Genomic DNA, 25,717 nt, shown 5'->3' with positions numbered 1-25,717 from the left:
ACCTTCTATGATGATTTCTTCAACCTATCAATGCATCCTTCACAAACCTAATTATTTACGTACAGTCTCCCTCACTAAAATGTAAGCTTCTTTAGAGCAAGAATGTTTTCCTTTCTTTGTGTCTCCAATAGCTCAGCATAGGGCTTGGCACACTTGTCATAAGTATTGGTTGATTGACCAGTCTAGTCTAACCTCCCTCTTATCTTACAGATGAGAGAACTGAGGAGGCCCAGATAGGTTAGGTGATTTGTTTAGAATCATACAGGTAAAAATAATATCAAAAAATGAAATTTGAAACCAAATCTTTTCTGTCTGGACCACAATGTCTCTAAGAAAGTCAGCCTGATTCCATGTGAGGCTTTCACCTAGCTATTACCAAGGACTATTTGAATACCCCATTTCCACCACTACTCCCCCATGCCTTGAGTAAAGTTTTCAAGAAAGCCCTTGCTTGTTTTCCTGAAGTTTTACTAGGCACCCCTTTGGATCTGGAGTTGGTCTCTTTGACCAGGAAAAGGTTCTGTCCTGGATCCCTGCCTCTGCTTCCGGCCTTTCTGCCTCATGTTTCCTTTCCCAGCAGTGCCCTTGCCCAACCCGATCCTGTTAGGCTGGTTGGGTGAGCTAGAGGCTGCACACAGGCTCATGAAGGGCACTCTGAGCACCAAGGGAGGTTCATTCAGGCACAACAGTAAACTTCATCCTAGAATGGTGGAGAAATAGGAGGGGAGGAGAAGGGGCAGGAGGTCAGAAGACGTACATTCAGATCCCGATTCACTAACTTGAGTGACCTTGGGTGAGTGACTTCTACCCTCAGATCTCAGTTTCCTCATCTGTAAAAGGAGGAGCTTGGCAAAATTGATCTCTAATTGCCCTTTCAGCTCTAAATTCTAGGATCCCAGATGCTAGCTGAGCTTGACCCAGCCCCATCCTCTTTTACTTTCTTTATTCTCTTCCCTTCCTGGTGAGCCTGTTTTCTCATTTTCTTCAACCCCACTGTCCCTCCCAGCCCCTCCCCGGTGACATAATGGTGGTGTTATTTTTAAACAAGGTATCTAGAGGTCATAAAATGATCAGATTTAGAAGAAGGGAGTTTTAGAGGTCATTTAACAAAGCAAAATGCCCTGGATTGATTTTATAGTCAGAGGAGGAAAGAAAGCTGAATTTGAATCTCCATTGTGTTATATAATCTCTAGGGTTTATTCTACAAATCCATAAAATTACAAGGTTGGACTAGAACATAGAATGGTATAAGATTTTTAGGTCTATATTTTATAGAGAAATCTCAGAGAGGTGAAGCAAATCATCCAAAATCTCACAACTAATAAGCACATCTCTGACTCCAAATCCAGAATTCTTTCCCACTGCTCCCTACTTATTGCCTGGAGAAGTTTCAGTCCCTTAGGAGCAGGTGACCCTAGCTAGCCTTTGTCTCCTGTTGTCCCTACTACACCCCTTTCTGCCTTCTCTTCCAAACCCAGATGGAGAATAGTGGAAAGAACTAGATATCAATGGGATGAAAATCAGACACCTACAGAATAAGAAGAAAATAATTTTTGATCTCTGAATTTGGATCTGGCATTGAATTCTAACTAGACCTTTCTAATTGTTTGACCTGGGGGCAAGTCTCTTCTTTCTCAATTTCAGTTTCTTCCTCTGTAAAATGAGAGGATTGTCCTCAGTGATCTCTATGGTTCCTTTCAGTTCTAGATCCTGTGACACAAGTTTAGGAAGCTGGTGAGCCTCTTTTGAGCTCACCAACCCTTGTATGGCATTCATTATGACAACCAGTCCATCTAGTGAGAAGGCAGAGGCTATCTCTCCTCCTTCTTCCTCCTCCCACCCCCACCCCCACCCCAGCATGAAGAAGAGATGGTAGTTCTGTTGTACCTGACTAGCTGATACACTGCTAGTGTAGTTTGGGGGTAGTTTTTTTTCCTTTTCTGGATTGCTATAACATAGATCCCTCAGTAATTGGTCTGTCCCTAGCAACTTAATCTGAGAACAGCTTCCAGCCTTCCCTCCCACCTGGGAAAAGCAGGAATTAATTCTATCTTGCTGTAGAGGGGAGAGGGAATAACCACCCACCCTGCCTGTTTCCCAGGGAATATGAGATCTACAAATTTCAGAATACCTATTGAAAGCTCCCTCCTTTCCCACCTAGGTCTCAAGAAGTTATCTTCTAGGTCCCTGGAATGGATCATAGAATTCTTTGGAAACCAGAAGAAATATTAGAAAATATTTCATCCAATTCCTTAATTTAACAGTGGAAGAAAGTCTCAAAGAAGATTTATTCAAGACTAGCATTTGACTCCAAACCCCCAATAACAAGATTCTTTTGTGCCCTCTCTTTCCTGCAGATATACTGGGATGATTCATAAAATCTCATTGTCTTTTGTACTTAAAACTCTAGTTTTCTATGGGATTTTTTAGAAGGGTAAGAAATCTCTGGGTATAACAAATGTGCCTACTAATGACTCCTATTTTTCTTTGAAGCAGCATGAAAGTAAGGCAAGGAGGAAAGTTATTAAGCACCTACTAAATTCCAGAAGACATTTTGGGATTTACAGATTGTATACCACTCTAACTCACTTTGATTGCCCAGACTAAGCCCCACTTGGTCATTGCTTGGGCTCTGAGTGGCTCAGAGTAGAATGTAACTAGAAATTGTTTTTGTTTTGTTCCCAGACTAATTTTTTTTGACTAGGTGAAAGAGGCCATTCTTTGCTTCATTTTTTTTCTTGCCATCCTTAATCACTGAATGGGCATTGACTTAGTCAAACTGAGACCTGTGAAAGACTAGCTTAAAAAGACCAAGGTTGGGGCAACTAGGTGGTACATTGGATAAAACACTGGCCCTGGAGTCAGGAGGACCTGAGTTCAATTCTGGCCTCAGACACTTAATAATGACCTAGCTGTGTGGCCTTGGACAAGCCACTTAACCCCATTACCTTGCAAAAACTAAAAAAAAAAAAAAAAAAAGAATAAAAAGACCAAGGTCTCCCACTGCATTCAGGGCAACAGGGACAACTATAGGGACCAGGCACTGAGCTAACTGATCTACAAGTATTTCCTTATTGGACCCTCAACAACCTTGTGACATAGGTGCTATTTTTTTTTTTTGGTTTTTGCAAGGCAGTGGGGGTTAAGTGGCTTGCCCAAGGCCACACAGCTAGGTCATTATTAAGTGTCTGAGTCCGAATTTGAACTCAGGTCCTCCTGACTCCAGGGCCCATGCTCTATCCACTGCACCACCTAGCTGCCCTCATAGGTGCTATTTTCATCTTCATTTTACAGTTGAGGAAACTGAAGTAGAAACAGTGACTTGCCCAAGATTACATTTCTAAGAGTCAAAAGACTGGTCTTCCTGACTTTAGGCAGAAGCTGTGAAAATGTTGTTTTAGAAAAGTGGAATCAGCACTGATTTTGTTTATTTAAGGCAATGGGGGTTAAGTGGCTTGCCCAAGGCCACACAGCTAGGCGATTATTAAGTGTCTGAGGCTGGTTGCACTCAGGTCCTCCTGACTCCAGGGCCACTGCACCACCTAGCCGCCCCATTAGCACTGATTTTGGAAACAAAATAATGGCAACCCAAATGTAGTGGTTCAAGCATTGCCAAGAGGCATGCTAGCTCCGTGTCTCTAGGCAGGTCATCTAGCTGGGCCCTGCGGAGCCCCAGTCTTGGCAATGACATTGACCCGCTGACCCCTTCCGAGTCCTCAGTTTCTCCAGCTGTCAAATGGGAATGCTGACACCGGCCTGGCGAGCTGGGACCGATGCACAGGGCAGCAGCCTGGGCCCCGGCTCTTCCACCTCCTGCGCTCTCCTCTCCCCCCACCCCCCACCCCACGCCGCAACTTCATCTTGACCCTCGGCCACTAGATTCCCGACCCGGGTATACCAGACACCCCTTTGACTGACATCCAGGGTGCAGCACGTGGTTCCGCGACCCTGCGTTCTGATTGGTGGCATGCCTCCTTTCCATTCTTGCGATTGGCTCAGAGTTTTAGGCCTCTGCTCGGGTGTATTCCCTTCTCCTTCCCACCCCCGTGTATCCTTCTAAGTGGCACGGTCCGTCGGGTCTTCTGCGGATAGGACTGGTTCACTCTGACAGGGAACGGGGGAGTGTGGGGTGGGGTGGATGAAGAAGAGGCAGGACGAGGCGGAGGGATCCCTCTGGAATGTGTCCGCCGACCCCACCCCGGCTCTGTGACAGCGTTGATTGGTCCGGAGGACCGTGAGGGGGCCGGCGATTGGTCTATCTGGGGAATCGGCTCCGCCCCGCTCTCGGGCGCCGCTGCGGGAGAGGGAGGCCCCGGCAGCGGCCGGCAGGAGTTGGCGGAGGGACTCTCCTCTGGCGGAGGCGGCGGCCGCAGGTGAGTGCCCCCTGCGGAGCGGCCACCCCGCGGGGCGGGCGCGACTAGCGCGGACCGGGGCGCCCGGAGGATTCAGGGGGGCGGGGGGCCGGGGCGGCGTGGATTCAGGGAGGCCCCCGTGGGGTGGGGACACGGGGCCGGGCGGGACGTGAGTGGGGGCTGGCCCACGGACACGGAAGCCCAAGGGGGTGCGACCCGGGCACCTGACACGCAGGGCCGCGGGGACCCCGCCGGGGGCACGAGGCCAGGGGTGGAGGGGGGCACGGCCCCGCGTGGAGAGTGGGGGCAGCGTGGGATGGACACCAAGGGCCGGGGCCTGGCCCGGGCCGTGCCCGGGGGCCCTGCGGCCGCAGAGGGCCCGGGGCCGGGCTGCTCCAGGGCTCTCAGCCTGGGGGGGGGGGGGCGGAGGGACCCCGAGGGGAGGAGTCTGCAGCCGTGGGGATGGGGGTGCGGGGCACCCCAGGACCCTGATGCGCCAGGCTGGCAGGAAGGCAGCGAGACAGAGCCAGGCTTTCAGAGGGGAGCCCCATGCCCAGCCCCCGAGGCTCCCTCAAACCCCGAGGGATTCTGTGGTGGTCCAAGGGCCTCGCCCCCAGAGTTGGCTCCTAGGGAGTGTTCAGGTGAACCCCAACCAGGCTGGAGAGGTGTGGCCGCCGGAGCGCCCGAGCCTGCCCCCTGTGACTCAGGACTCTGCCTTTCTCATGCTCCGATGTTCCTGCTGGGTGGGGTGGGCACCTGCTACAGGTTTTGCCACCTCCACCTAATGCTGGGCACGGGTTCCCAGAGAAGGGATCCTCCGGGACTGCCCTACCCTTACACCCATCCCCTACTCAAAACTCCCATTTGGAATAGCCTCTACAGGCCTTGAATTTGGATGTGGAGGAACCCGGCTGTGCTGTTTGTGAGCTTTGGGAAGTCACTTTTCTTCTCTGGACCTCAGTTTCATCATTTATAAAATGGGTACAAATACTGATTGACCTACCAATCAGTTCGTTGAGGGAAATGCTTTGTGAACCATAAACACTGTAGAAATGGGACTTACTGTTAACCAGACCTTGAACTCGAGAGAGGGTGAGATAGTTCCCTGGAGTCCCAAGTATCCTGAGTTTTGGGAGAATAACTCCCCTAGGTGGGAGGTGGGGGTACGTTGAAAATGCTTAAGTCTCATCTCTGCTGAGTAGGGCAGGCATCTAGCCAGCATTCTCTCCCCAGGAAACACCCAGTAGCCGGTTCGGTTTGTCTGGCTGAATCAGCGCTGCCTGGCCCGCCCTCATTCCATCCAGAACAACGCCCCAGATGAAATGGGGAGCCAGAGCAGGGTATTGTCTTCTCTTAACCCCAAACCCTTGCCCAGTGAGCTTACAGAAACCCCTTCCTCCTCAAATCTTTAATCCTCTAACTTGTACTTTATTATGTTCTAAGGTTTATATAGTGCTTCCTTGTTTTACCCATGATGTGGGCAGGTGATTATTATAACTATTTCATAGATGAGGAAAATGAGACTCATATAAGTTGAAGAGACTTCACATGGCATTCAGCCAATAAAAATCAAGTTTCATGCTCATTCTGGGTCTTCCCAGTATTATGAGAGTAGGAACCTGGAATTCCTGCCTCCCAACTGCCCTAAATCCCTCCTGATTCCCAAGAATCTTAGTATTTCCCACTAAGTTCCTATTCTAACAGATACAAACTCATTTCCTAACATCAAAATGATTTTGGACTCCCTGTACCTAAGAGAAAGGGAGATAAAAACTTAGAAATATGGGAGGTTGGTGGGGGAAGGAGGAGGGAGAGATACTCCCACTGGGCCACAGGCTGAGTGCTCTAACAGAATACAACAGGGCCATGTGTTCAGTATTGGGGAATGAATGAAGAGGAAGATAAACAAGGTCCTGGGCCTGCCCTTACAGAGTTCACACAAACATCATTTTTGTGAGTTATTCAGTCTTGTGCTAGGCACAGTGGAGGGAAACCAGAGAAGCAGCAGATGCTGACACTACCCTCAGAGCTCACAAGCTGGTGAGGAAGAAGAGGTATCTATAGTGAGCTCTCTCAGGGCCACTAGTGCTGCTGATTCCTATATCTCCCACATCATCCTCTCAGTAATAGACTTGATGGATGAATGAATGAATGAATGAAGACTTTTAATTTCACTTCAGTACAAACATTTATCAAGTGCCTTCCACATTTGGAGGGTACTGTATTGGGGATATAGGGATTCTAGTATCACTCTCCCTTCCCAGCCTTCTGCTGTTCCCCTCCAGGAATATTTAGCACATGGTAGGTAGTATATAAGTCCCCTCTTCCCACTACCTTCAAATCCACTTACCCCCCCCCCCTGTATTCTAACCCAGCCTAAATGTTACATCTTCCAGGAAGACTTTCCCCAATCCCTGGAATAATCTTTTTTCCCTTGGACTTCCCTTAGTACCCTTCTTTGTTTTCCCTTTCTGATTTACTTTGGCATACATACATTAATCATGTATTATAATTTATCTTTGTGCCTTATCTCCCTACTAGACCATAAACACCATGAGAAAAAAGACCCAAGTCTGACTGAGACTTTGCATCTCCTCAGCACCTAACATGTTACAGTCACAAAGTAGATGCTTAATACATATTTACTGAATTGAACTGAACTGAGGCTTCATCTATTTTAAAACATCTTTTCAAGTAATCAACAGAAGCTCCTAATGTATACAAATCCCTGTGCATACAAAGAGAGATATGATACAGATTCTGGTGTCAGCAAATTTGTAATCCTAAAATTGAAGGTTTTGAGCCAGAAAGGACCCTAGCTTGTAGTATAACCTCCTCTTTTTACAGATGAGAAAACTGAGAGACAGAGAATCTGAGAATAGTCTTCCTAACTATCTAGCCTGGAGAGGTGTCTTATCCAAGGTCTCATAATTAGTGTGAGAGATGAGATTCAAACTCATATCCTTAAATTTCAAATCATGCCCTTGTTCCACTATACCACATTGCCTCATGGGCAATTAAAGCATACAAGGGAGAACTTTATGATAAGTGCAAATGAGGGGTCCCCAGACAAAAGAGCTTAAGAAATGTGAATCCAATGAATTTAGTGTGAGGAGTTAGTCAAGGCTACATGTAAGGAGCAACATTGGCGGTGAGACCCTGAACAGAACAATTTTAATAGACAGGAAGGTTTATGTGAACAAAGACCTAGAAGAGAAGGACAGGGTGAGAATTGGAGGGAGGGTTTGTTTGGCACACTGAGAAATCATCGCAGGTGATCAATAAGCTGGAAAGAAGGTCCTATGAGCTCAGGTCTTCAACATCACTGAGGTAAGGGAAGCCTTCCTGGAGCAGGATACTCTTTAGATCAGAGCTTGGAGCTGGAAGAGATACTTGAGAACATAGAGCTCTGCCTCTGCTTAAGAATGAGGAAAGTGGGGCCAAAGAAGTAGTGACAATGCCTGAGGTCCCATGGGTAGTAAATAGTGCAGCTGGGGTCCTCAGATTCCAAATGTATGACTTCTTCCATTCCATTGACCTGCTTGGTCCTGAATTGGGTTTGAAAAGCTACCCTGAATACTGTTCCTTTTTGCCATCCACAGATCTCCTGGGAGTCCCCCCTCCATCACCTCCCATGCCTCTGGGACTTGGCCGTCGAAAAAAGGCACCACCCCTGGTGGAAAATGAGGAGGCAGAGCCTGGGCGGGGTGGGCTGGGTGTGGGGGAGTCAGGGCCCCTGGGAGGGGGTGGGGGAGGGGGGGCCCACTTGGGCCTACCTCCCCCACCCCCATCTCTTCGGCCCCGACTGGTGTTCCACACCCAGCTGGCCCATGGAAGCCCTACTGGTCGAATCGAAGGCTTCACAAATGTGAAGGAATTGTACGGGAAGATTGCTGAGGCCTTCCGCCTGCCCCCTGCTGAGGTATGGCTGCCAGAAGTAGGACCCTGACCTCGATATAGGGCAGGATAGGGTGAAGTTGTAATTGAGAGAACTAGACGTAGGCACCTAACAATGGACTGAAGGAAAGGTCAGAAGTTGAGGCACTATACCCCTGGACCTGGCTCCTGGACCACCAGAAAGCTGCCTGCCAAGATCCCAGAATCCCAGAACATCAGGAGAAACCTCAGCAGCCATCCAGTTCAACTGATACCTGCAAAAAGAATCCCCATTGCAGTATTGCCAACATATGATCATGCAACCTCAGCTTGTGGAGGAGCCACTTCCCTGCTCCTTCCTCTTTGGAACACTTCTCATGTCAGGAACTTAAATTTGTTTCTGCAGCTTCCACCCTTGTTTCTAGCATTATCTTCTGAGACTAAGTGAAAGAAATTTCATCTCTTCCAAATGAGACCTTTTTGGTCTTTCAAGACAACTACCCTCACCCGCTTCTCTTCTCCAAGCTAAACATGCTCAGTTTCTAGTAATGATTTTCACATTTAAGATGCTTGACCTTTCTTGTTGCTTTCCTTTGGATGAGCTCCAGCTTATTTAAAGTTGTGTTCAGACCTGCTCATAAAACCCCAGATGTGGTCTGTCCAGAGCAGGTCTATCACTGTCCCTGGAAGCTCTGAATCTCTTCAGGCCACCACTAAAACCCCTAGCTCTCTCAGACAAACTGCAATCTAATCAATTCCCACCTCTTCTTGTTCTTATGCACCTGACTTTTTCTACCCTTGATTCAGCTCAGTTTTCTATCTTGTCAAGATCTTTTGGGATCCTAAATCCATTATACACTGTACTTGCAGTCCATCCTAGCTTTATGTCATCTGCATGTTTGATTGGACATATCTTTGCCTTTATCCCTTAATCATTGATCAAAATCCTAAACATCACAGTCTAAGCACAGATTTGTTAGAGTATTCCACTGGAGATAGCCTTTCTAGTTGATTCGTAATGCAGATCTCAACCATCCTGTGCTGTTGTTACCCTTGCCCTCCCATAAGGTCACCCTAAGGGTTCCACCCAATGAGTTGGAGGCTTTCCTTGTTTTCTCCTGACAATGAAAAGATAGCAATGGAGTACAGGCTGTCCACGTGTCATCCTTATCCTCACCATGTAACCAGCCAAGCTTTTCTTCCTATCGTGACTTTCTTCCCCCGGTTACTTTACTGCTTTACTCTTGTTCTTGGATGTTCCTCATTGGTTATATATTGCAACCTCATTCATGGGTCTCCTGTTCTCTTCTGTGTGATCTTTTCAGTTCTTCAAGGACAATAGCATTCCATATCTTGCATCCATATAACAACACTGTTAGAAAATTGATCTTCAGAAGATGAGCCTTTTATTTCTTTTTTTGTTTTGTTTTTAGGTTTTTGCAAGGCAAATGGGGTTAAGTGGCTTGCCCAAGGCCACACAACTAAGTAATTATTAAGTGTCTGAGACTGGATTTGAACCCAGGTACTCCTGACTCCAGGGCTGGTGCTTTATCCACTATGCCACCTAGCTGCCCCTGAGCCTTTTATTTCTAAAAGAAGCTTGAGATCATTTGCAGTTTCCTGAAGGCATTCCAATGTACTCTTCTGTTTAATGCAAGGCCTAGTTCGTCATCTGTTGTATTGTCCCAGATATACAAACTGGTAGCCACATTTTATAGGTTATCAATCTGCTTCTAAAACATTCTTTATCCACTACATTTTTTTTCTATATGGACCAAACTCCTATTATTGTATCCTTTATGGCTGCTATTTGGTTCTGGCCATTCAGCTAGTTCTAAAATCATACTAGTTTAATGTTGTTTAATCCACATTTTCTTGTGTTTTCCATAAATATAGCATGAACTATAGTGTTCATCCATCCAATTTACTACAATCTAAATAAACGGTATCCTATAGGAATCTCCTGATCTGCTTTAGTAACCTGGCCCAAAGAACTAAGGTGCAGTTCTTTGTGACTGCTGCTTCCTTCTTGTTAATAATATGTTCTAATAGGGAAGAAGAAGGAAGGCTAGTCAAGAGTGTCTTCCACCTCTGTAATCACGGGATGGAGATGGAGTTGTGGTGGGTCTACATCCTGAGATGGCATCCAGATGTTGGGGATCATTCTGGGGAGGATCTACAAGTCTAGAGAACAGTTTTCCTGGGGATTAGGATCTGGATTGAAGGATCTTCTTCCTAGGAGATAAAAATCAAAACATACCACTCAGTCAGAGGTCTGCCCAGATCTTGCCTGCTACAAGGGAGAAGGTTTTCCCTGAGGGCTAGAGTTAGTGGGTTTGGGTACTGGTCCTTTGCCTATCCTCAGGCCAACTTCTCCTCCTAGGTAATGTTCTGCACTCTCAACACACACAAAGTAGACATGGAGAAGCTGCTTGGAGGCCAGATAGGACTGGAGGACTTCATCTTTGCCCATGTCAAAGGCCAGCGAAAGGAAGTAGAGGTGTTCAAGTCAGAAGAGGCCCTGGGGCTGACCATTACAGACAATGGAGCTGGCTATGCCTTCATCAAGGTACTGGGGTGTTGGGGGGAGTTCTGTATTAGACCCCTAGAGTTAGAGGATATCAACTCTATTCCTTTTTAACTATGTGACCTTGGCCAAGTCCTGTGACTTCTGGGATCCCATTTCCTCATTTGTGAAGTGAAGAGTGATAGGGAGACAGTTCAGTCCCTAGCCAGAGGCAAAGCATTAGAGATATGCACACCCTTCATGGGGCACCTGAGGAAGCCTGAGCATCTCAAGCTTCAGTACCATAGCTGAGTGCAGGAGCTGGATGTCTCATTCAACAGCGGATCAAGGAGGGGAGTGTCATCGATCGGATCCAGGTGATCAGTGTGGGTGACATGATAGAATCCATCAATGGGCAGAACCTGCTGGGCTGCCGGCACTACGAGGTGGCCAAGATGCTCAAAGACCTGCCCCGAGGCCGCACCTTCACCCTCAAGCTTACAGAGCCCAGGAAAGCCTTTGGTAAGGAGCAGAACCTGGGGGTACAGGGGTATGTGGAGGGGGGCGGGAGAGGGGACTGGGAAGTGGGTGTAATGTGGGCAAGGAAAGGGCTGTTGAACCTTAGAACTGAGCTGAGAAAATAAGCCAAGCTTCCTGCCTAGATTGAGGAGATGAGGAATCTTCATCTGATCTGAAATATAGAAACTCAAGGATCCTGGGGGAGGCCATGGGACCACCCTCTACCTTTTGAGATCCTCCACCTCCACCCGGGGGGGTTGAGATTCCTTTCTCCTATGTCTCCTACCACCTCATATTTAGGCCAGAGGGGGGAGTTCCCTACCAGAGAGGAGGTTCAGAACTAATGAGTTCACTTTCCTGAAGGCTCTACAGGCACCAGCCTGTGACCCAGTCCCTCGGGCAGAGGAGAAACATTTCCCCTCTGACTTCCGCATCATATGACCCTCCTCCCAGCATTGGTCTCAGTTGGCAGCACCTACCACCCCCTGGCATGTTCCTTTGCTGAGTATCTCTCTAGCAATCCAGTCCCCACCTTATTTATTAACTCCTGGGCCCTGACTTTTTGCCCCTGCCCAACCAAACCTCTATCTCTTTCCCCCATATCCTCTCCTACATACTCAACTTCCCATGCTTCCTCACCTAAAAAATCTCCCTAAGGCCCATGCCTATAGACTCCCTGCCCCCTAGTCCCTCCCCTTTCCTCTTCCAGACTCACAGCAATTCCCTCCACAGTTCTTGACACCCTCCATCCTCCCCTTAGTTCACCCCCCCCAAATTCTCTTTGCTCATATGGAGACTTCCCAAACTCTTGAGGTCTCCACCAAGCTCCAGGCTACAGGGAGCCCCTGCTGGAGACGCTTGACTGCCTATAACTGATGCCATCTCCAGCCCCCCTGTTTTGGGCTCTACTGCCTCTCAGGAATGGGACCACAGCCCTGGGCCAAGATGGGGGAAGGGGGAGAGAGCAGGCATTATCCAGCTGCTTCCCCAACACAGGCTGAATGTTGGAGATTGGATAGGGGCCAGAAAGACTGCTCCCATATTGGAATGGAGAGAGAGAAGCTAGGCATCCTGTTCCCAATTGCCCTTTCCTCAGTGTACTTCACTGCTCAGGGGTCTGGCCTCAGGGTACAGCCTAGGGTAGGGCCTGGAGGTGCTGCTGAAGTAAGTAACCAGACATCTTGTTTCCTCTCTCCTCTGGAGCTCTGGCATTTAGCGCCTTTTCAGCTGTTTGGCTCTTAGGAACAAAGACTTTAGAGTTGGAGGAGACCTTTAGGATCCTCTCGAGGCCTTGAAAAAGGAGATGGCTTGCCCAAAGTGGTCTTGATAAATAGTCAGAATTCCAGCCTAAGTCCTCCTGATCCCATGCTGTATCTACTACACTTTAGTCCCAGCCCTGAGCATCAGACTCCAAGGCTTTCATTTCCTAGCCCTCCTCCTTCCAGCAAGAGGTCTTTCCCAGTTGCAGAGCCCCTGACCCCATCTGACCCTTTCCCCTCCCCCTTACACATTGTGCCTTCTCCAGCTCCTAGAGGAATGCTTGGATCCTGTCCAAGTTCTGGGAGGGGGCTTCAAGAGAGGAGGATCAGGGGCCAGGACATCTCTCAAAAGTAGTTGGAGGCAGCTGCATGTCTTATGTCTATGGGTCAAGAGACTTGAGTTTGAATCCTGCCTGGGCCACTTACGTGTTCGTTACCTTAGGCATGTGGTTTTCTTTTGACAGATTCCCATAACACCCACCAACCCCATCCCAAAAGGAAAGGTCTTTTACAGTTCTGAGTCCAGTGACCCTAGTTAGAAGCCCTTCTGCTACAGTTGGATTTGGGGCCTCAGGGTTTCCATTCTGATGGGTCTTGGTGGGGAGAAGCAGGATGGTATAATGGAATGAGCACTAGTTTGGTGTCCAGAGATGTAGCTTTGAATCCATGCCCTGCTACATATTATCTTTAGGGCTTTAGGAATGTGACTTTGCTATTCTAGCTTTAATTTCCTTATCTGTGAAATGGGGGTGTTGGACTCCGATGATTTATGCCTAGGGACTCATCAAATTCTTAAGCTGAGGAGACTCAGGGTTCTTGGGTGATGGGCTATTTGGACCCACTGTATGAGGGGCAAAGGAAATGTCAGATACTGACACCCTCCTTGCCTATCTTAGACATGATCAGTCAAAGGTCAGCAGGGGCCCGTCCTGGTTCAGGACCCCAACTTGGCACTGGCAGGGGAACCCTTCGTCTCCGATCCCGGGGTCCAGCTACTGTGGAGGAACTGGTAAGTGGTGATGCTGCTGGCCCTATGCTCCCTTTCCCTTGCCTTTTGTTCCCTTGCCTCAGCTCATCCCCTGCCCTGTCCTGCTTTGCAGTGCCTTGTATTATTTTTGGATCATATATATAATAAGTGATTCTTGCAGATTGAGTTGAAGTAAACTATTCTCTCCCCCCCCCCCCAGCCTTCAGCATTTGAAGAGAAGGCCATTGAGAAGGTGGATGATCTGCTGGAGAGTTACATGGGCATCCGGGACACTGAGCTGGGTGAGGTTCTTTGGGCAGGGATGTGGCGGGAGCTGGTCCAGGTGCTTCAGGGCCCTGGGCAGGAGCAAGAAATGGAGGGTCAGATTCCTGATCCTGTGCTTTCCTTTGAATAGCCGCCACAATGGTGGAGCTGGGCAGGGACAAGCGGAACCCAGATGAGTTGGCAGAGGCACTAGATGAACGACTGGGCGACTTTGCCTTCCCTGATGAGTTTGTCTTCGATGTGTGGGGAGCGATCGGAGATGCCAAAGTTGGGCGCTACTAAGACTCAGACTGGACTGATTCCAAGGAACAGAGTTAATGTGAGCCAGGGCCATGGGGCCTTGGAAGCAAAAAGTCTGGGAGAACAGACACCTGGGGCCCATCCTGGCATCGTCCTTGCTGTTTAGGGCAGAGAGCACTGAAGAGGTCTTTGTCTGGGGGCTTAGAGAAAAAGGGAGGAGGATCAGAGAGAAGAGCTGAGCCAAGGCTCCAGGCCCCCAGGCCCTCACCACCATCACCACCACTGGAATCCAACATTCCCCACACAGCCACAGTAGGAGGGAAAAGGCCTGACCCTCAGTGCTCTCCATCCAATCGGTACAGCCCCTCCCTCCTCAGCCTGCCTGGGGTCCCCAGGGAGCCCCCCTCCTCCCTTTCCCACCTACCTCAGTGTCTAGATTGGGGGAGGAAGAGCTGGTAAGCCTCCCCCCTTCTTCCCGCCTCTACTTTTCCATATCAGCTGCCAAACTGGCCTCACTCCCCTCCCTGGGGCACCCAGCTCTGTTTCTGGGGGAGGCTGTGACCTCTGCCGGTTTCCCTGACGCAAGGAAGGGGAGTGGTGATCAAGCAGCCACTTTTTACCCCCTTTCTCCAGTTCTCACTCCAACAACTGCAATAAGGGCACCATTGCCACTAGGAGAATCCCCAGACCTCTTACCTCTGTATTTGAACTTGACTGCTGTGAACCCATCCCCTGTCCTAGGACTGACTTCCCTTAGATGTCCCCGTGGGTCCCCAACTGCCCCCACTGACTTTGAGGTAATGGGGCAGGCCATGACTGGGGGGTTTTATATTTGAGTTGTCTTTAACATAAAGCAATCTCTTGAGTGGAGCTGAGCTGTGTGGCCTAAGGGGTGGAGGGCTGAGCCTGAGCTGGGAAAGAATGTGTAGCCTGAAATCCATCCCCTCTGTGCCCTAAATTGAATTAGGAGACCTTGGCCCAGTCTCCCCTGCCTCCTCCCGCCCACTGTTCTGCCTGATTAGCGTCTGGGCCCTCCTTCTGGCTTCTCGGCAAGGGGAGCCGCAGCGTGAGGTTTCAGCTGTCCTGAAAGTCTTCTGCTTGAGCCCAAGGCCTGCCTGTGCCACTGATCTGGTGGGTGACCTCCTTTTTGGGGGGAGGGGTCCTCTTTTCCTCCTGCATAAGTCGAGGAGGATGTATTTCAATGGGCTTCAAGTCCCTTTTAGATCTAAGGTTCTTTATGGCCATTTACTTCACACCTGAAGAGGCAGGGACACTGGGCTCACCCTCACCCCTTGGGCCTGTCTAGGTCCCTGAATCTCTAGATACCAGCCACATAGCAAGGGCCATGTCCCAGCAGGAATTTTTACACTTGACAATTTATAAAACATTCTCCAAAACATCCCTAGGAATGGGATAAAAGGACAACTTTCCATTTTATAGGTAAGGAAACTGAGCCAAGGGTGGTGGAGTGGAGGGGAAGAAGGGAAACTGGAATTCATATCTGTTGGTTCAGTGGGAACATCTAAGTCCCCAAGTGTCACCCAAAAAATGAAACAGCAGGATAGATAGGTTAGATGGAATCCAGGGGGCAGAAACTTCCCCCTCCTGTCTGCAAGAATGTTCTCTTTGGGCATGCATTTGCTCAGCCTCCTTTCCTCTTCTATAAAGTGATGTAGTTGCACTAGCTCTAATCCCTTCCAAACCTAAATCCTATTGTTCCTAGTAGTCCTGGCATCAGTTGCTTCCTTGGGCCAGACCTATCCTAAAGGTCATCTTACCGATTTTTGAGCATAGGGGTCAGTAAGAGATAATGATTGGACCCTGATGAACAGAGCAGCTGGCAGCCAGAATCTTTCCTGGACCCCTCAGGCATTGGACCAAGCTGATGATGGAAGCTGCAGGAAGACTAACATAAACCCGACACCGTTGTTTTGACAGTTAGCTCATCATTGCAGGGAAGGAGAGAAGAGGCCTCAGGGAAATGGGTGGCGGTTGGTGGGGGGAGAAATTGGAAAAACCAACTTCAACCCCCAGGGTTCTGAGTAGGAACATTAAAGTGGAGAAATTAAGTCAGAGAGGTGGGGGGAGAAGAGGTTGAGCAGATGGGAAGCTTTCCATAGGTTTCTCCATGGAACATGAAAGGGGCGGGGTGGTTTTGAGTCTGGGATGTGTTTCCCATTTTGCATTTGTCTGGATAATTGTCTCGTCGTGCACTTTCTCTAGGGTTTTTGTTCTCTCTAGGTGTAAGGGGGAAGTGGGGTGTGAGTCGTTGGGATCTAGAACTGCAAAGTTCAAGTGAGTCCCAAGGGAGCAGTAGCATGGGCTGGAAGAGGAAGAGAAAAAGTTGCAGGAGGCAGCACTCCTGGGTCCCCTCCCAACCAGCCCCTTGTCCTCATCCCAGCTCCAGCCTCCTTAGGGATTACATGTTCTTGGGGAACCGCCTCCAGCCTAAGCCTGACATAAATAAAAGAATGGGGGGTGGCCTCCAACCCATCCGTTCCTCCCCCCACCCAAGTAAAGAACATACCTCCCTTCTGCCCTCAACTTATTCAGGGTTTATACCTCCCAAGTTGTCCTCTCCATCCCTGGCATTAAAGAGTGATTCCTGTTGCTCGTCTGAACAGGCTTGGCTCTGCAGTTGGTCCCCCTCACCCCCCAAGGACAGTCCTGTTTACAGGCAGTGTTCCCTGCCCATTCATGCATGAACTGTGTGAAGCAGGACAGAAATTGGCACCATAGGCAGGGGGACCCTGAGTTTGTGGTGAGGAAGCAAGTTTGAATCCTACCTTAGCCATTTGTTATCACCTTGGGAGGTTCACTTAACTTCTCTGATCTTCATTTCCTTTTTGGAAGTGAGAAGCTTGAACTATATCATCTCTGAGAGCCCTCCCAGCTCTAAAACCCCTAGACTCGCTGGCAAGTCCAGGGACAGTGTGGAACAAGGAACTCGGAAGTGGTCCTCTCACCTGGGATGCCCTGCTGCCTGGAACCCCAGAGGGAGGGCTACAGTGGGGAGAGAAAAGGGAATGTGTATCTGAGACTCATATTTTCCAATGTTTGGATTTTCTCAGCATTATTATTGTTATTAATGAGAAAAGTATGAGGGCCCCATGCTTGAGAATGGGGGGTAAGGAACGAGAGAGGATGGGGGTGGGGCATGGCTGTCTTTTCTCAGGGTTGGGTTTGATCTCCAAGAATCCTGCAAGTGCTAAACCCAGTGATTCTATGAAGCTCTCTAGGCTTCTTAAGCCTAGTGGAAGGGGAGATGACAGGGACAGAAAATCAAACTCCCATGCCCTAAAAAACCAGATGGATGACAAGAGGGGGTACCTTGTAGTGTAGTGCAAGTGGGGAAGGGGCTAGCATTGGTTGAGGACAGTTCAATTCCTAACTCGTGACACTAGCTCTGTAACCACAGCCTCAGTTTCCTCACCTGTACAGAATAATAATCTTTGTATAGCCTACCTCACAGGGTTGTTGTGGGGAAAGCACTTGGTAAACTTTAATGTGCCATGGACATGGAGTCATAATCATTTTTCATCTTGTGACCCTCTGATGGGACTAAGTTAGGAAGGAGGTAGCCGGCCTCCTTCCCTTTCTGGGTCCCTCTTCCCGGAAAAGCCGGAGTTGGATCAAACCTAGCATCTACTATGGGGGGAGAGGGCCCCTCGTGGGCTACAGACTGCTAGAGGAGGGCTGCCAAGTAAGAGGCCCTGGCAGCACTAAGGCCTGGGAGAATGGGGCTCAGCATTCAGTGCCAACAGCATTCCTGAGGTTCTTTCTACCCCTACCCCTATTTCCGCCAAGGCCCCACCCTACACCTACCTAGAAACTGGGTGCTTCCCTCTTCTGGACCCCTGCTTTCGGGAAGAAATCTAGGTAGTGCTGTATTAAGGAAGGGAAGGGGGCATCTGCTTGCTACTACGATCAGTGCTTGGAGATCCTAATAGGAAGTCTTCCCCTCATTCAGGTTGGGGGGGAGAGATGAGGGGTGATAGGGGTTAGGGTGGTGCAGGAGGAGCGGCTCTGGGCTGCTGGAGGCGGGATGGGGGCGGGAGGGAGCAAAGGAGCCGCCCCCCTGAGCTCAGTGAGCCGGGGCCCTGGAGAGCTACTGGCCTTGGGGAGAGAGCAGCTGGGCGCTGAGGCTGGGAAGAAGTGCTGCTGCGGAGCAAAGCCTGGAGGGATGGGTCCCCGGGGCCCAGGACCACAAGAGGAGCTCCAGGTAAAAAAGGCCAGAAGGGGCTGGACCCAGGAGCCTGGGCTCCCCAGCTCATCCTACCTGGGACAGATGGGGAGCAGTGTTGAGGGGCTCAGGGTGGGGCTGTCTGAGAAAGATCAGAGCAGAGTCCTTTCTAGTCCTTCTCCTCTGTCCATCCTAACTCAAAGGGCCATCCTTCTCTGTCCCCATCTCTGCTTCTTCACCCTATCTTCCCTCCTAACTCCTATATCCCCCACCTTGGATCTGATCTTCCCCCTATATCCCCACCCAGTCAACTACTTCCTATGCTGTTGCCTTCTTGTTTGACTGAGCTGTCTGCCAGTTCTTGTCTGCCCATTCCTTATTCCCCCTTCTCTAGCTCAGGCTTGCGACCCAATTCCATCCGTCCCCCCAGTCTTATCTCTTTCCCATCCTAGCTTCATTTGCCGGCCCAATCCTCTCCCCCATTCCGTCTGCCCTCTACCTACCACCCATTTCTCTTGTACATCTCTCTGAACCGTTTCCTCTGCCCTTTCCTTCCAGTCCTCCTCGGGATATCTAGTGTCAGGTCTAGGTCAAAGGTCTCTCCCCATGTCACCCTGCAAGAGGATGAAGCAAACTTGACATGGTCTTTGGGGTTCAAGTTTCCTGAATAAGGCTAAGGGTGGTTGGAAAGAATAGATAATCTGATTGGGTGGGGCTTGGGAGTAGATGAGAGTTGTGGGAGAGAAGACTCGAGACTGGGAAAGTGGGGACAGGGAATACTGTACAAGAAGAGACAGGGAATGGGGATGATGACGTCTAGGGGGATGAAGAATAAACGGGATCGGAGGGGACAGCAAAGATGGACAACCTCCCTATTTGGCTATCCTCCTTTTCCCTCCTTTTTTCTCCTCTCGCTTAGACATCCACTGCCACCTGACATGTCCCTTTGCCCATTGTACAACTTCAGTTGGCAAGAGGAGAACTCAACATGCCAGGAGACCAACAGCTCCAAACCCCACCCAGCCCCATCTCCAGCGATGCCCATCTTCTCCATGACACTGGGCGCCGTGTCTAACATCCTGGCTTTGGTCATCCTCGCTCGGGCCTTTATCCGATTCCGTCGGCGCCGTACCCGGGCCCCCTTCCTGCTCTTTGCCACGGGCCTAGTGGCCACGGACTTTGCCGGCCATGTGATCCCAGGGGCCCTGGTCCTGCGGCTCTATGCCACGGGTTTGGCTCCCGCTGGCCCTGCCTGTCAATTCATGGGGGCCTGTATGGTCTTTTTTGGTCTGTGCCCACTGTTGCTTGGCTGTGGGATGGCAGTCGAGCGTTGTGTAGGAGTGACCCGACCCCTGCTCCACGCCAGCCTGGTCTCGGCCGCCCGAGCCCGCCTGGCGCTTGGGGTCCTCTGGGGCATTGCCTTAGGCATCGCTCTCCTGCCCCTGCTGCACGTGGGGCGCTATGAGCTGCAGTACCCAGGGACTTGGTGCTTCATTGGGCTGGCCCCGCCAAGGGGCTGGGGTGAGGCCATCCTGGCAGTGCTCTTTTCTGGCCTCGGCCTGGCCTCTCTACTGGCCGCCCTGGTGTGCAACATGCTCAGCGGGCTATCGCTGGTCCGGGCACGCTGGCGGCGGCGCCAGGGGAGCAGCCGCAGGGTGGGCCGCGGCGGGGCCGGTGGCTCCTGTTCCTCTTCGGCTTCGTCTTCCTTCTCCTCCTATTCCTCTCCTGCCCCGCGCCGAGCCCGGGCCCATGACGTGGAGATGGTCGGCCAGCTGGTGGGCATCATGGTGGTATCCTGCATCTGCTGGAGCCCCTTACTGGTGAGTGGGCAGACCTCCCCGTGTGGGCATCTCCTGATGGACGCCCAAGTGAGCATTCTAGAGCAAGTGGAGGCCCCCGAGTGGATTCCGTGGAGCCTGGGTCAACGCCCTCAGTCCTTTCAGGCACTGCCCCAAATGCCTCCCCAGACGCTTCCCGGCCCGGCCCCGAGCTCCTCGCCCCCGTCTGGACTCTTGGCACCGGACTGGTTCCTCCGTGCCCGCCCCCGGGCCGCGGTAACCGCCTCCCCCTGTCCTGCTCCCTCCCCAGGTGCTGGTGCTGCTCGCCGTGGGAGGCTGGAGCTCGGGCTCCCTGCTCTTCCTGGCCGTGCGTCTGGCCTCCTGGAACCAGATCCTGGACCCCTGGGTCTACATCCTGCTGCGCCAGGCCGTGCTGCGCCAGCTGCTGCGCCTTCTCCCGCCCTGGCACGAGGCCAAGGGGCTGCCCAGGGGCGCCTGGGACGCCGGCTCCTGGCGCGCCTCCCGGCACAGCAGCATCGGCCGCTTCTAGCGGGCCGGGCCGGGCCGGGCGGAGCCGCGGGGGCCGGGAGCCGGGGCCGGGCCCGGGGTGAGGGGCGGGGCGGGGCGGGGCGGCCCGCGGGGCGGAGCCCGAGGGGAATAAAGGGATTTTGCATAGTTCTCGGTGCTTCCCTGCAGCGGCGGCCGGGGGCGGCGACGCGGGGTCTGCGCGGCCCGTCCGGGCCCGGCCCGGCGCGAGGCGGCGGGGGGGGGGGGGGGGGGGGGGGGGCGGCAGGGCCGGCCCCGGCCGCAAGGGGGGGCAGAGGCGCCCTCAGCGCCGCCTCCGGGGCCTGTTTTCCCGGCCCAGGCCACAAGAGGGCGGCCGGCGCCCGAGTCTCCCTTTCCTGTGACTCCCCGCCCCCACCCGCCCTAGCGCGGCGTGGCCGGCGGCCCGGGGAGGGGCGGGGGCGGGGCCGGGTCTCTAGCCATCCCGGAGGGGCGGGGCCGAGGAGGGGGACGGCGGGGGCCGGGGGGAGCGGCCGCGGCCGAGCTGGAGCATGCGCACGACTCTCCGCGCGGCTCTTCCCAGCCTGCTCTGCGGCAAAGCTGCGCCTGAAGCTGAAAAGAAAAAAAAAAAGAGCCCCCCCGGCCCCCGCCCCCGGCCCCCCATCCTCGCGCTCCATCCGCCCCGCCGAAGGTCACGGACCTCCCGCACCCCTCCTCGGCACCTGGCCCCCGCAGCCCCCGCCGTGGAGGGTCGGGCCGGGATAGAGCGTGGGGGCTCTACGGGGCCGGCGGGCGCCGAGGCCCAAGCCAAGCCACGGACTGAAGGGGCAGGTTCGCGCCCGGCCCAGGCCCCGAAAGTGGCACCCACAAGCCTCCGGGGGGACGGGGCGCGGGGCGGGGCGGGGCGGCTTGTACCAGCCCGGAGCCCACTGTGCTCAGCTCCTCTCTGCCCTACTGCTTTTTCTTTTCTTTTTTCTTTTTTAGTTTTTTTCAAGGCAAATGGGGTTAAGTGGCCCAAGGCCCCACCGCCGGGTCACTATGAAGTGTCAGAGGTCGGATTTGAACCCAGGTCCTCCTGACCCCAGGGCCGGTGCGCCGTCCACTGCACCCCCTAGCCGCCCCTTATTGCTTTTCTTTCCCCAAGTCACACTGCCTTTGTGTGACCGGAACTTCTCCTTGAACTCCTAAAATAAACTCCCCAACTGATGGACGGGCCGTCCTCCGGAGTGAGGAGCTCCGTTACTAAGCAGAAAGTCAGCTGGGGGAAGGGGAGGAAAGCAAACATCCCCTCTCCTCTCAGCTTGCCGCCCTCTGCTGTAGACGGAGGGGACATTCCAGAGTCGAGCCTTACCTCAGGTTTCTCTATAAATTCTCCGCTGACTGCTTCCAGGCCCTGGCAGGGTTGGCTATTTAAAGGCCTCCAGGGACATAACCAGTTTTCATCTGGTCTTAAACATCTGTTCCAATTGAATCATAGAAATATTCTGTACTTTGTAAGGAGAGACAGGGAGTAGAAGCATCTTCACTCATACATTAATACCTCATTTCCTCTGCAATCTTCCCTTTGCTTTCTGTGACTACCTCCGTTGGGGGATGCAAAAACCAATTGGTCATAACGGAAAGCCAATTGGTCATAGATTGGCTATTTCCTACTGTCATCTCAATTAGCCTCCATGTGTACATTTTGTCTCCCTTATGAATTCGAGTTCTTTGAGAGCAGGAGCTGCGTAATATTTGTATCCTCAGTCTAAAACTGATAATAGTATTAACAGTCGGCTCTTAAATTCCAGGTGATTATCTGATTCACAGCCTCTCACCCCACAACTGTCTCCTCTTACGTTGAATTAATGAAAGCGAGAAGCCCTGACACAGTCCCAGTCAATTGGCAAGTGCTTTTGAGAGGCAGTTAGTTCCCAGAGCAAGAGGTGAAAAGGATAGAGGGAGGAGGTGGCAGTTTAGGAGATGCCTAGGCTGAAAGAGCCCTGTAGGACGTAGTCTTCTCCCTCACAACCCCCCATCCCTTCCATTACCTGACCCCCTCCTCTAACAGCCCCATACTTTACAGACTCCTTCTCTGTCTCCTTGAGTCTTTCACTTCAACAACCCTCTCCTTCATATTTCTCCCTCTCTCTCCAGACTCCCCCCTCCCATTCCTTACATTTACTGATCCCTCCCCTAACCATCCCACACTTTATTTATTTTTTAAGTTTTTTTGCAAGGCAAATGGGGTTAAATGACTTGCCCAAGGCCACACATCTAGGTAATTAAGTGTCTGAGGTCAGATTTGAACTCAGGTCCTCCTGACTCCAGGGCCGGTGCTCTATCCACTGCACCACCTAGCCGCCTCAGTCCCACACTTTAGACTCCTTCCCTCACTGTCTCCTCCCCTCATAGGACCCATTTCTTTTGAGTCCTTCACCTCAACCAGCCCTCTCCTTCATATTCCTACCTCCATTCAAAGCCCTATCCCCTCATTCAATTTAATAAATATGTCTTGAGTGCTTTTGTGTCTGACTCTTTGAATCATGGAGAAAACCACACCAATGCTGCATTTGGGGTTATGGCAAAGTTATGGCAAAGATTTTGGAGGGATTGCCATTACCTTTTCAGGTACATTAAGGCAAAAGGGCAAAGTGACTTTCCCAGGGTCACACAGTTAGTAAATGTCCGAGGCTGGACTAGAACTGACTCTAGGCCCAGCTTTCTTGCAGTGAATCACCTAGCTACATCTCATTAAATGCTAGGCTCTAGAGATACAAAGTTCTTGCTCCCAAGGAGCTCACATTCTGCTCAGAGGCAGCTCAGCAGAAACCCTCTAGTTTCAGGCACTTAGATGGGGAAAATCCTAGGCAAATCATTTAATCTCTACCTCAATTTCCTCAAGATAACAGTACATACCTTTCAGAGTCAAGGATTTTTAAGAATGAAATATTTTAAAAGTCCTTTGGCAAATCAAAGTGCCAGCTGTCATTTTTATCGGGAGGAGATTAACGAGAAATATAAAGAAATCCACAGAGAGGAAAACATGGGAAGGGGGCGGGGAGATGATCTATGTTTGAAAGGAAGTATCTGGGCATCCTCTAACTACCAGGTGAGAGGCATTTCAATCTTGGAGAAGCACCTGAGGAAGAATGAAGATGGAATGTCTCATAGAAGCAACAGGTAACTATTCTGTATGCAGAAAATGCACAAAGGGTATAGTGAGGGGGAAATCACTCCAAGGGCTCCTTTTTTTTTTTGCAAGGCAATGGGGTTAAGTGATTTGCCCAAGATCACACAACAAGCTAATTATTAAGTGTCTGAGACCTGAATTGAACTCAGGTCCTCTTGACTCCAGGGCTGGTGTTCTATCCACTGCACTAACTAGCTGCTCCAGGGGCTCCTTATGCCACCAGAAATAAATACAAGATGCTCACTTTGGCATTCACAACCCTTCAGAATCTTTTGTTTTTCCAGGCTTCTGATGCCTTACTCCTCCTGCCACATCTTCTACAATCCAGTGACTTCTATTCCTGTTGCTCCACAAGCATTTTCTCTGCCTGCCCAGAAGGCTCTCCCTCCTCCACCCCTGCTACTGACCTCCCTAACATCCTTTAAGTCCCAACTAAATCCCACCTTTTATAAGAAGCCTGCCTAAATCTTCTTTATTTTAATGTTTTCCTCCTTTTGATTTTCCATTTATCCTGTAGACAGCTTGCTTTGTATATATTTGTTTGCATATTGTCTCTCCTGTTAGCTCCTTGGCAGCTGACAAGTTTTGGCCCATTTTTGGTTCCTCTGCCTAGAACTTAGTCATTGCTTAATAAATGTTGATTGAAGTGAGAGGCAGATGGGACCCCCATTGAGAAGGACTTTGAGTGCTAAGATGAAAATTTTGTAGATTATCCTAGAGGCAACAGAGAGAGACACTAGGGATTTTTAAATAAGAGGCGGAGGACATGGTCAAAGAAGTGTTTGAGGAATATTAATTTGGCAGCTTAGAGGGCAGATGGGAGGAGAGAGACAAATTGGAAAGTTCAATTTGAAGACCAGAGATCCAGGTAATAAGTCTAAACAAAGGTCACTCACAAGTTTTCTAATTTCCAACTCATGATCTGGAGAAGGAAATGGCAAGCCACTCTAGGATCTTGGCCAAGAAAACTCCAAATGGGGTCATGGAGAGTCGGATGTGATTGAAACACTGAACAACAACTACTCATACACTGGTCACTCCCTCCTTTTACAAGCCTCTCTCAAAATAAACCCTCTTAACCCTTTCTTTTCCAGATCCTTCAAAGATCTACCTTGCTCACCATAATGTCATTTTTCAATACTGTCTCATTTAAGGACTTTAAGGCTTACAGTTAACAATCTCAGAGCTGGAAGGAGCCTTAAAGAACTACCCATCCCTAAACTACAATGGCCTTCCTGAGACAGAGGAGGTTTGCTGTGAGAGAAATGAAATTTAATAGAAATCAGTGTAAAGCCTCATGGTCAAACAGACATCAATTTGGGATGTTCTTTTCAATGACATAGCTCAAAACCTACTTTGGTTAAAAAAAAAATCAACAGTATCAGAAGTATTAGATGTGGAATCTGTGACCCTAAACTGGGATTCTGAATTCTGTATGACCCAGGGTAAATGTCTCATCTTCTCTGAATTCCTATTTCCACATCTGAAAATGAGGGTGATGGAGTGGGTGACTTCTAAGGTCACTGCCAACTTTAAATGTGATCATAGGAGTACTTTATAGTTTCTCCAACAAAAGCCCACTTCAAAGGGACTCTGGTGGGAAGTTTTCCCTTACATTGAACCCCTATTTGCTGCTTTGTAACTTCCCCTCTTTTCTCTTAGACCATTTTCTCTGACTGTCCTGGAGCATTCCTAGTCTGCTCTCTCTTCTCCACTCCAACTACTGACCACCCTAATTTCCTTTAAATCTCTGCTGAAATTCACTTCATTCCAGTGTTTTTCCTCTTGTGTGTGTGTGTGTGTGTGTGTGTGTGTGTGTGTGTGTGTGTGTGTGTTCTAGGCATATGATTTCATTAATACAGGAAACTCTTGGGTGAGAATACCCTATACCAGTTCAGGTCAACACCTTTTCTATAACATATTACCTAGAGTGATAGATCTTTTTTTTTTTAATGCAGATGAAGATCACCTGAACTTTCTTGGTTGCCCCTTCAGACCACTGGTTCATGTTGACTACAGTCTCCAAAATCCCCAGATCTTTTTCCAAGGAACTATTGACTAACTGTACTTTTCCTT

At 50.5% G+C, this 25,717-nt stretch overlaps 2 protein-coding genes and 1 long non-coding RNA gene across 6 annotated transcripts; 2 read left to right on the top strand and 1 right to left on the bottom strand.

The window, feature by feature from the left end:
- The first annotated feature begins 651 nt into the window (after nucleotides 1–651).
- On the top strand, nucleotides 652–17,958 carry GIPC1 (GIPC PDZ domain containing family member 1). 3 transcript variants are annotated; one of them, XM_074203629.1, is made up of 7 exons: nucleotides 652–793; nucleotides 7,955–8,274; nucleotides 10,612–10,797; nucleotides 11,076–11,256; nucleotides 13,409–13,521; nucleotides 13,700–13,781; nucleotides 13,895–17,958. In XM_074203629.1, exons 2-7 carry the CDS (start codon nucleotides 7,987–7,989, stop codon nucleotides 14,044–14,046), a joined length of 1,002 nt encoding a protein of 333 aa, XP_074059730.1. In that variant the 5' UTR covers nucleotides 652–793; nucleotides 7,955–7,986; the 3' UTR covers nucleotides 14,047–17,958. The 3 variants fall into 3 exon arrangements, with proteins under 3 accessions (XP_074059730.1, XP_074059728.1, XP_074059729.1); XM_074203627.1 differs by lacking the exon at nucleotides 652–793 and adding an exon at nucleotides 4,270–4,373; XM_074203628.1 differs by lacking the exon at nucleotides 652–793 and adding an exon at nucleotides 4,872–5,692.
- Nucleotides 13,668–20,533, bottom strand: LOC141500458 (uncharacterized). 2 transcript variants are annotated; one of them, XR_012471929.1, is made up of 3 exons: nucleotides 18,691–20,533; nucleotides 17,830–18,329; nucleotides 13,668–17,007 (listed from the first exon to the last, which is right to left on the bottom strand). It is a non-coding gene; the product is annotated as an uncharacterized LOC141500458 (long non-coding RNA). The 2 variants fall into 2 exon arrangements; XR_012471930.1 differs by having other exon boundaries at nucleotides 17,830–18,283.
- Nucleotides 18,247–20,515, top strand: PTGER1 (prostaglandin E receptor 1). Its single transcript, XM_074203630.1, has 2 exons — nucleotides 18,247–20,007; nucleotides 20,276–20,515. The coding sequence occupies exons 1-2, from the start codon at nucleotides 18,988–18,990 to the stop codon at nucleotides 20,513–20,515; spliced, it is 1,260 nt and encodes a 419-aa protein (XP_074059731.1). The 5' UTR covers nucleotides 18,247–18,987.
- Nucleotides 20,534–25,717: the final 5,184 nt, after the last annotated feature.

This window comes from Macrotis lagotis, chromosome X (assembly GCF_037893015.1).
Source record: "Macrotis lagotis isolate mMagLag1 chromosome X, bilby.v1.9.chrom.fasta, whole genome shotgun sequence".
Lineage (NCBI taxonomy): Eukaryota > Metazoa > Chordata > Mammalia > Peramelemorphia > Peramelidae > Macrotis > Macrotis lagotis.
This window is presented reverse-complemented; position numbering and strand designations above follow the sequence as displayed.

What these genes read in the sequence shown, in the direction of transcription:
- PTGER1 (XM_074203630.1), top strand. Translation starts at nt 18,988, where the DNA reads ATGGGGATGATGACGTCTAGGGGGATGAAGAATAAACGGGATCGGAGG. An exon ending in TCTGCTGGAGCCCCTTACTG is followed by an intron (nt 20,008 to 20,275) that starts GTGAGTGGGCAG and finishes CTCCCTCCCCAG; the next exon opens with GTGCTGGTGCTGCTCGCCGT.
- GIPC1 (XM_074203629.1), top strand. Translation starts at nt 7,987, where the DNA reads ATGCCTCTGGGACTTGGCCGTCGAAAAAAGGCACCACCCCTGGTGGAA. An exon ending in TCCGCCTGCCCCCTGCTGAG is followed by an intron (nt 8,275 to 10,611) that starts GTATGGCTGCCA and finishes TTCTCCTCCTAG; the next exon opens with GTAATGTTCTGCACTCTCAA. An exon ending in CAGCTACTGTGGAGGAACTG is followed by an intron (nt 13,522 to 13,699) that starts GTAAGTGGTGAT and finishes CCCCCCCCCCAG; the next exon opens with CCTTCAGCATTTGAAGAGAA.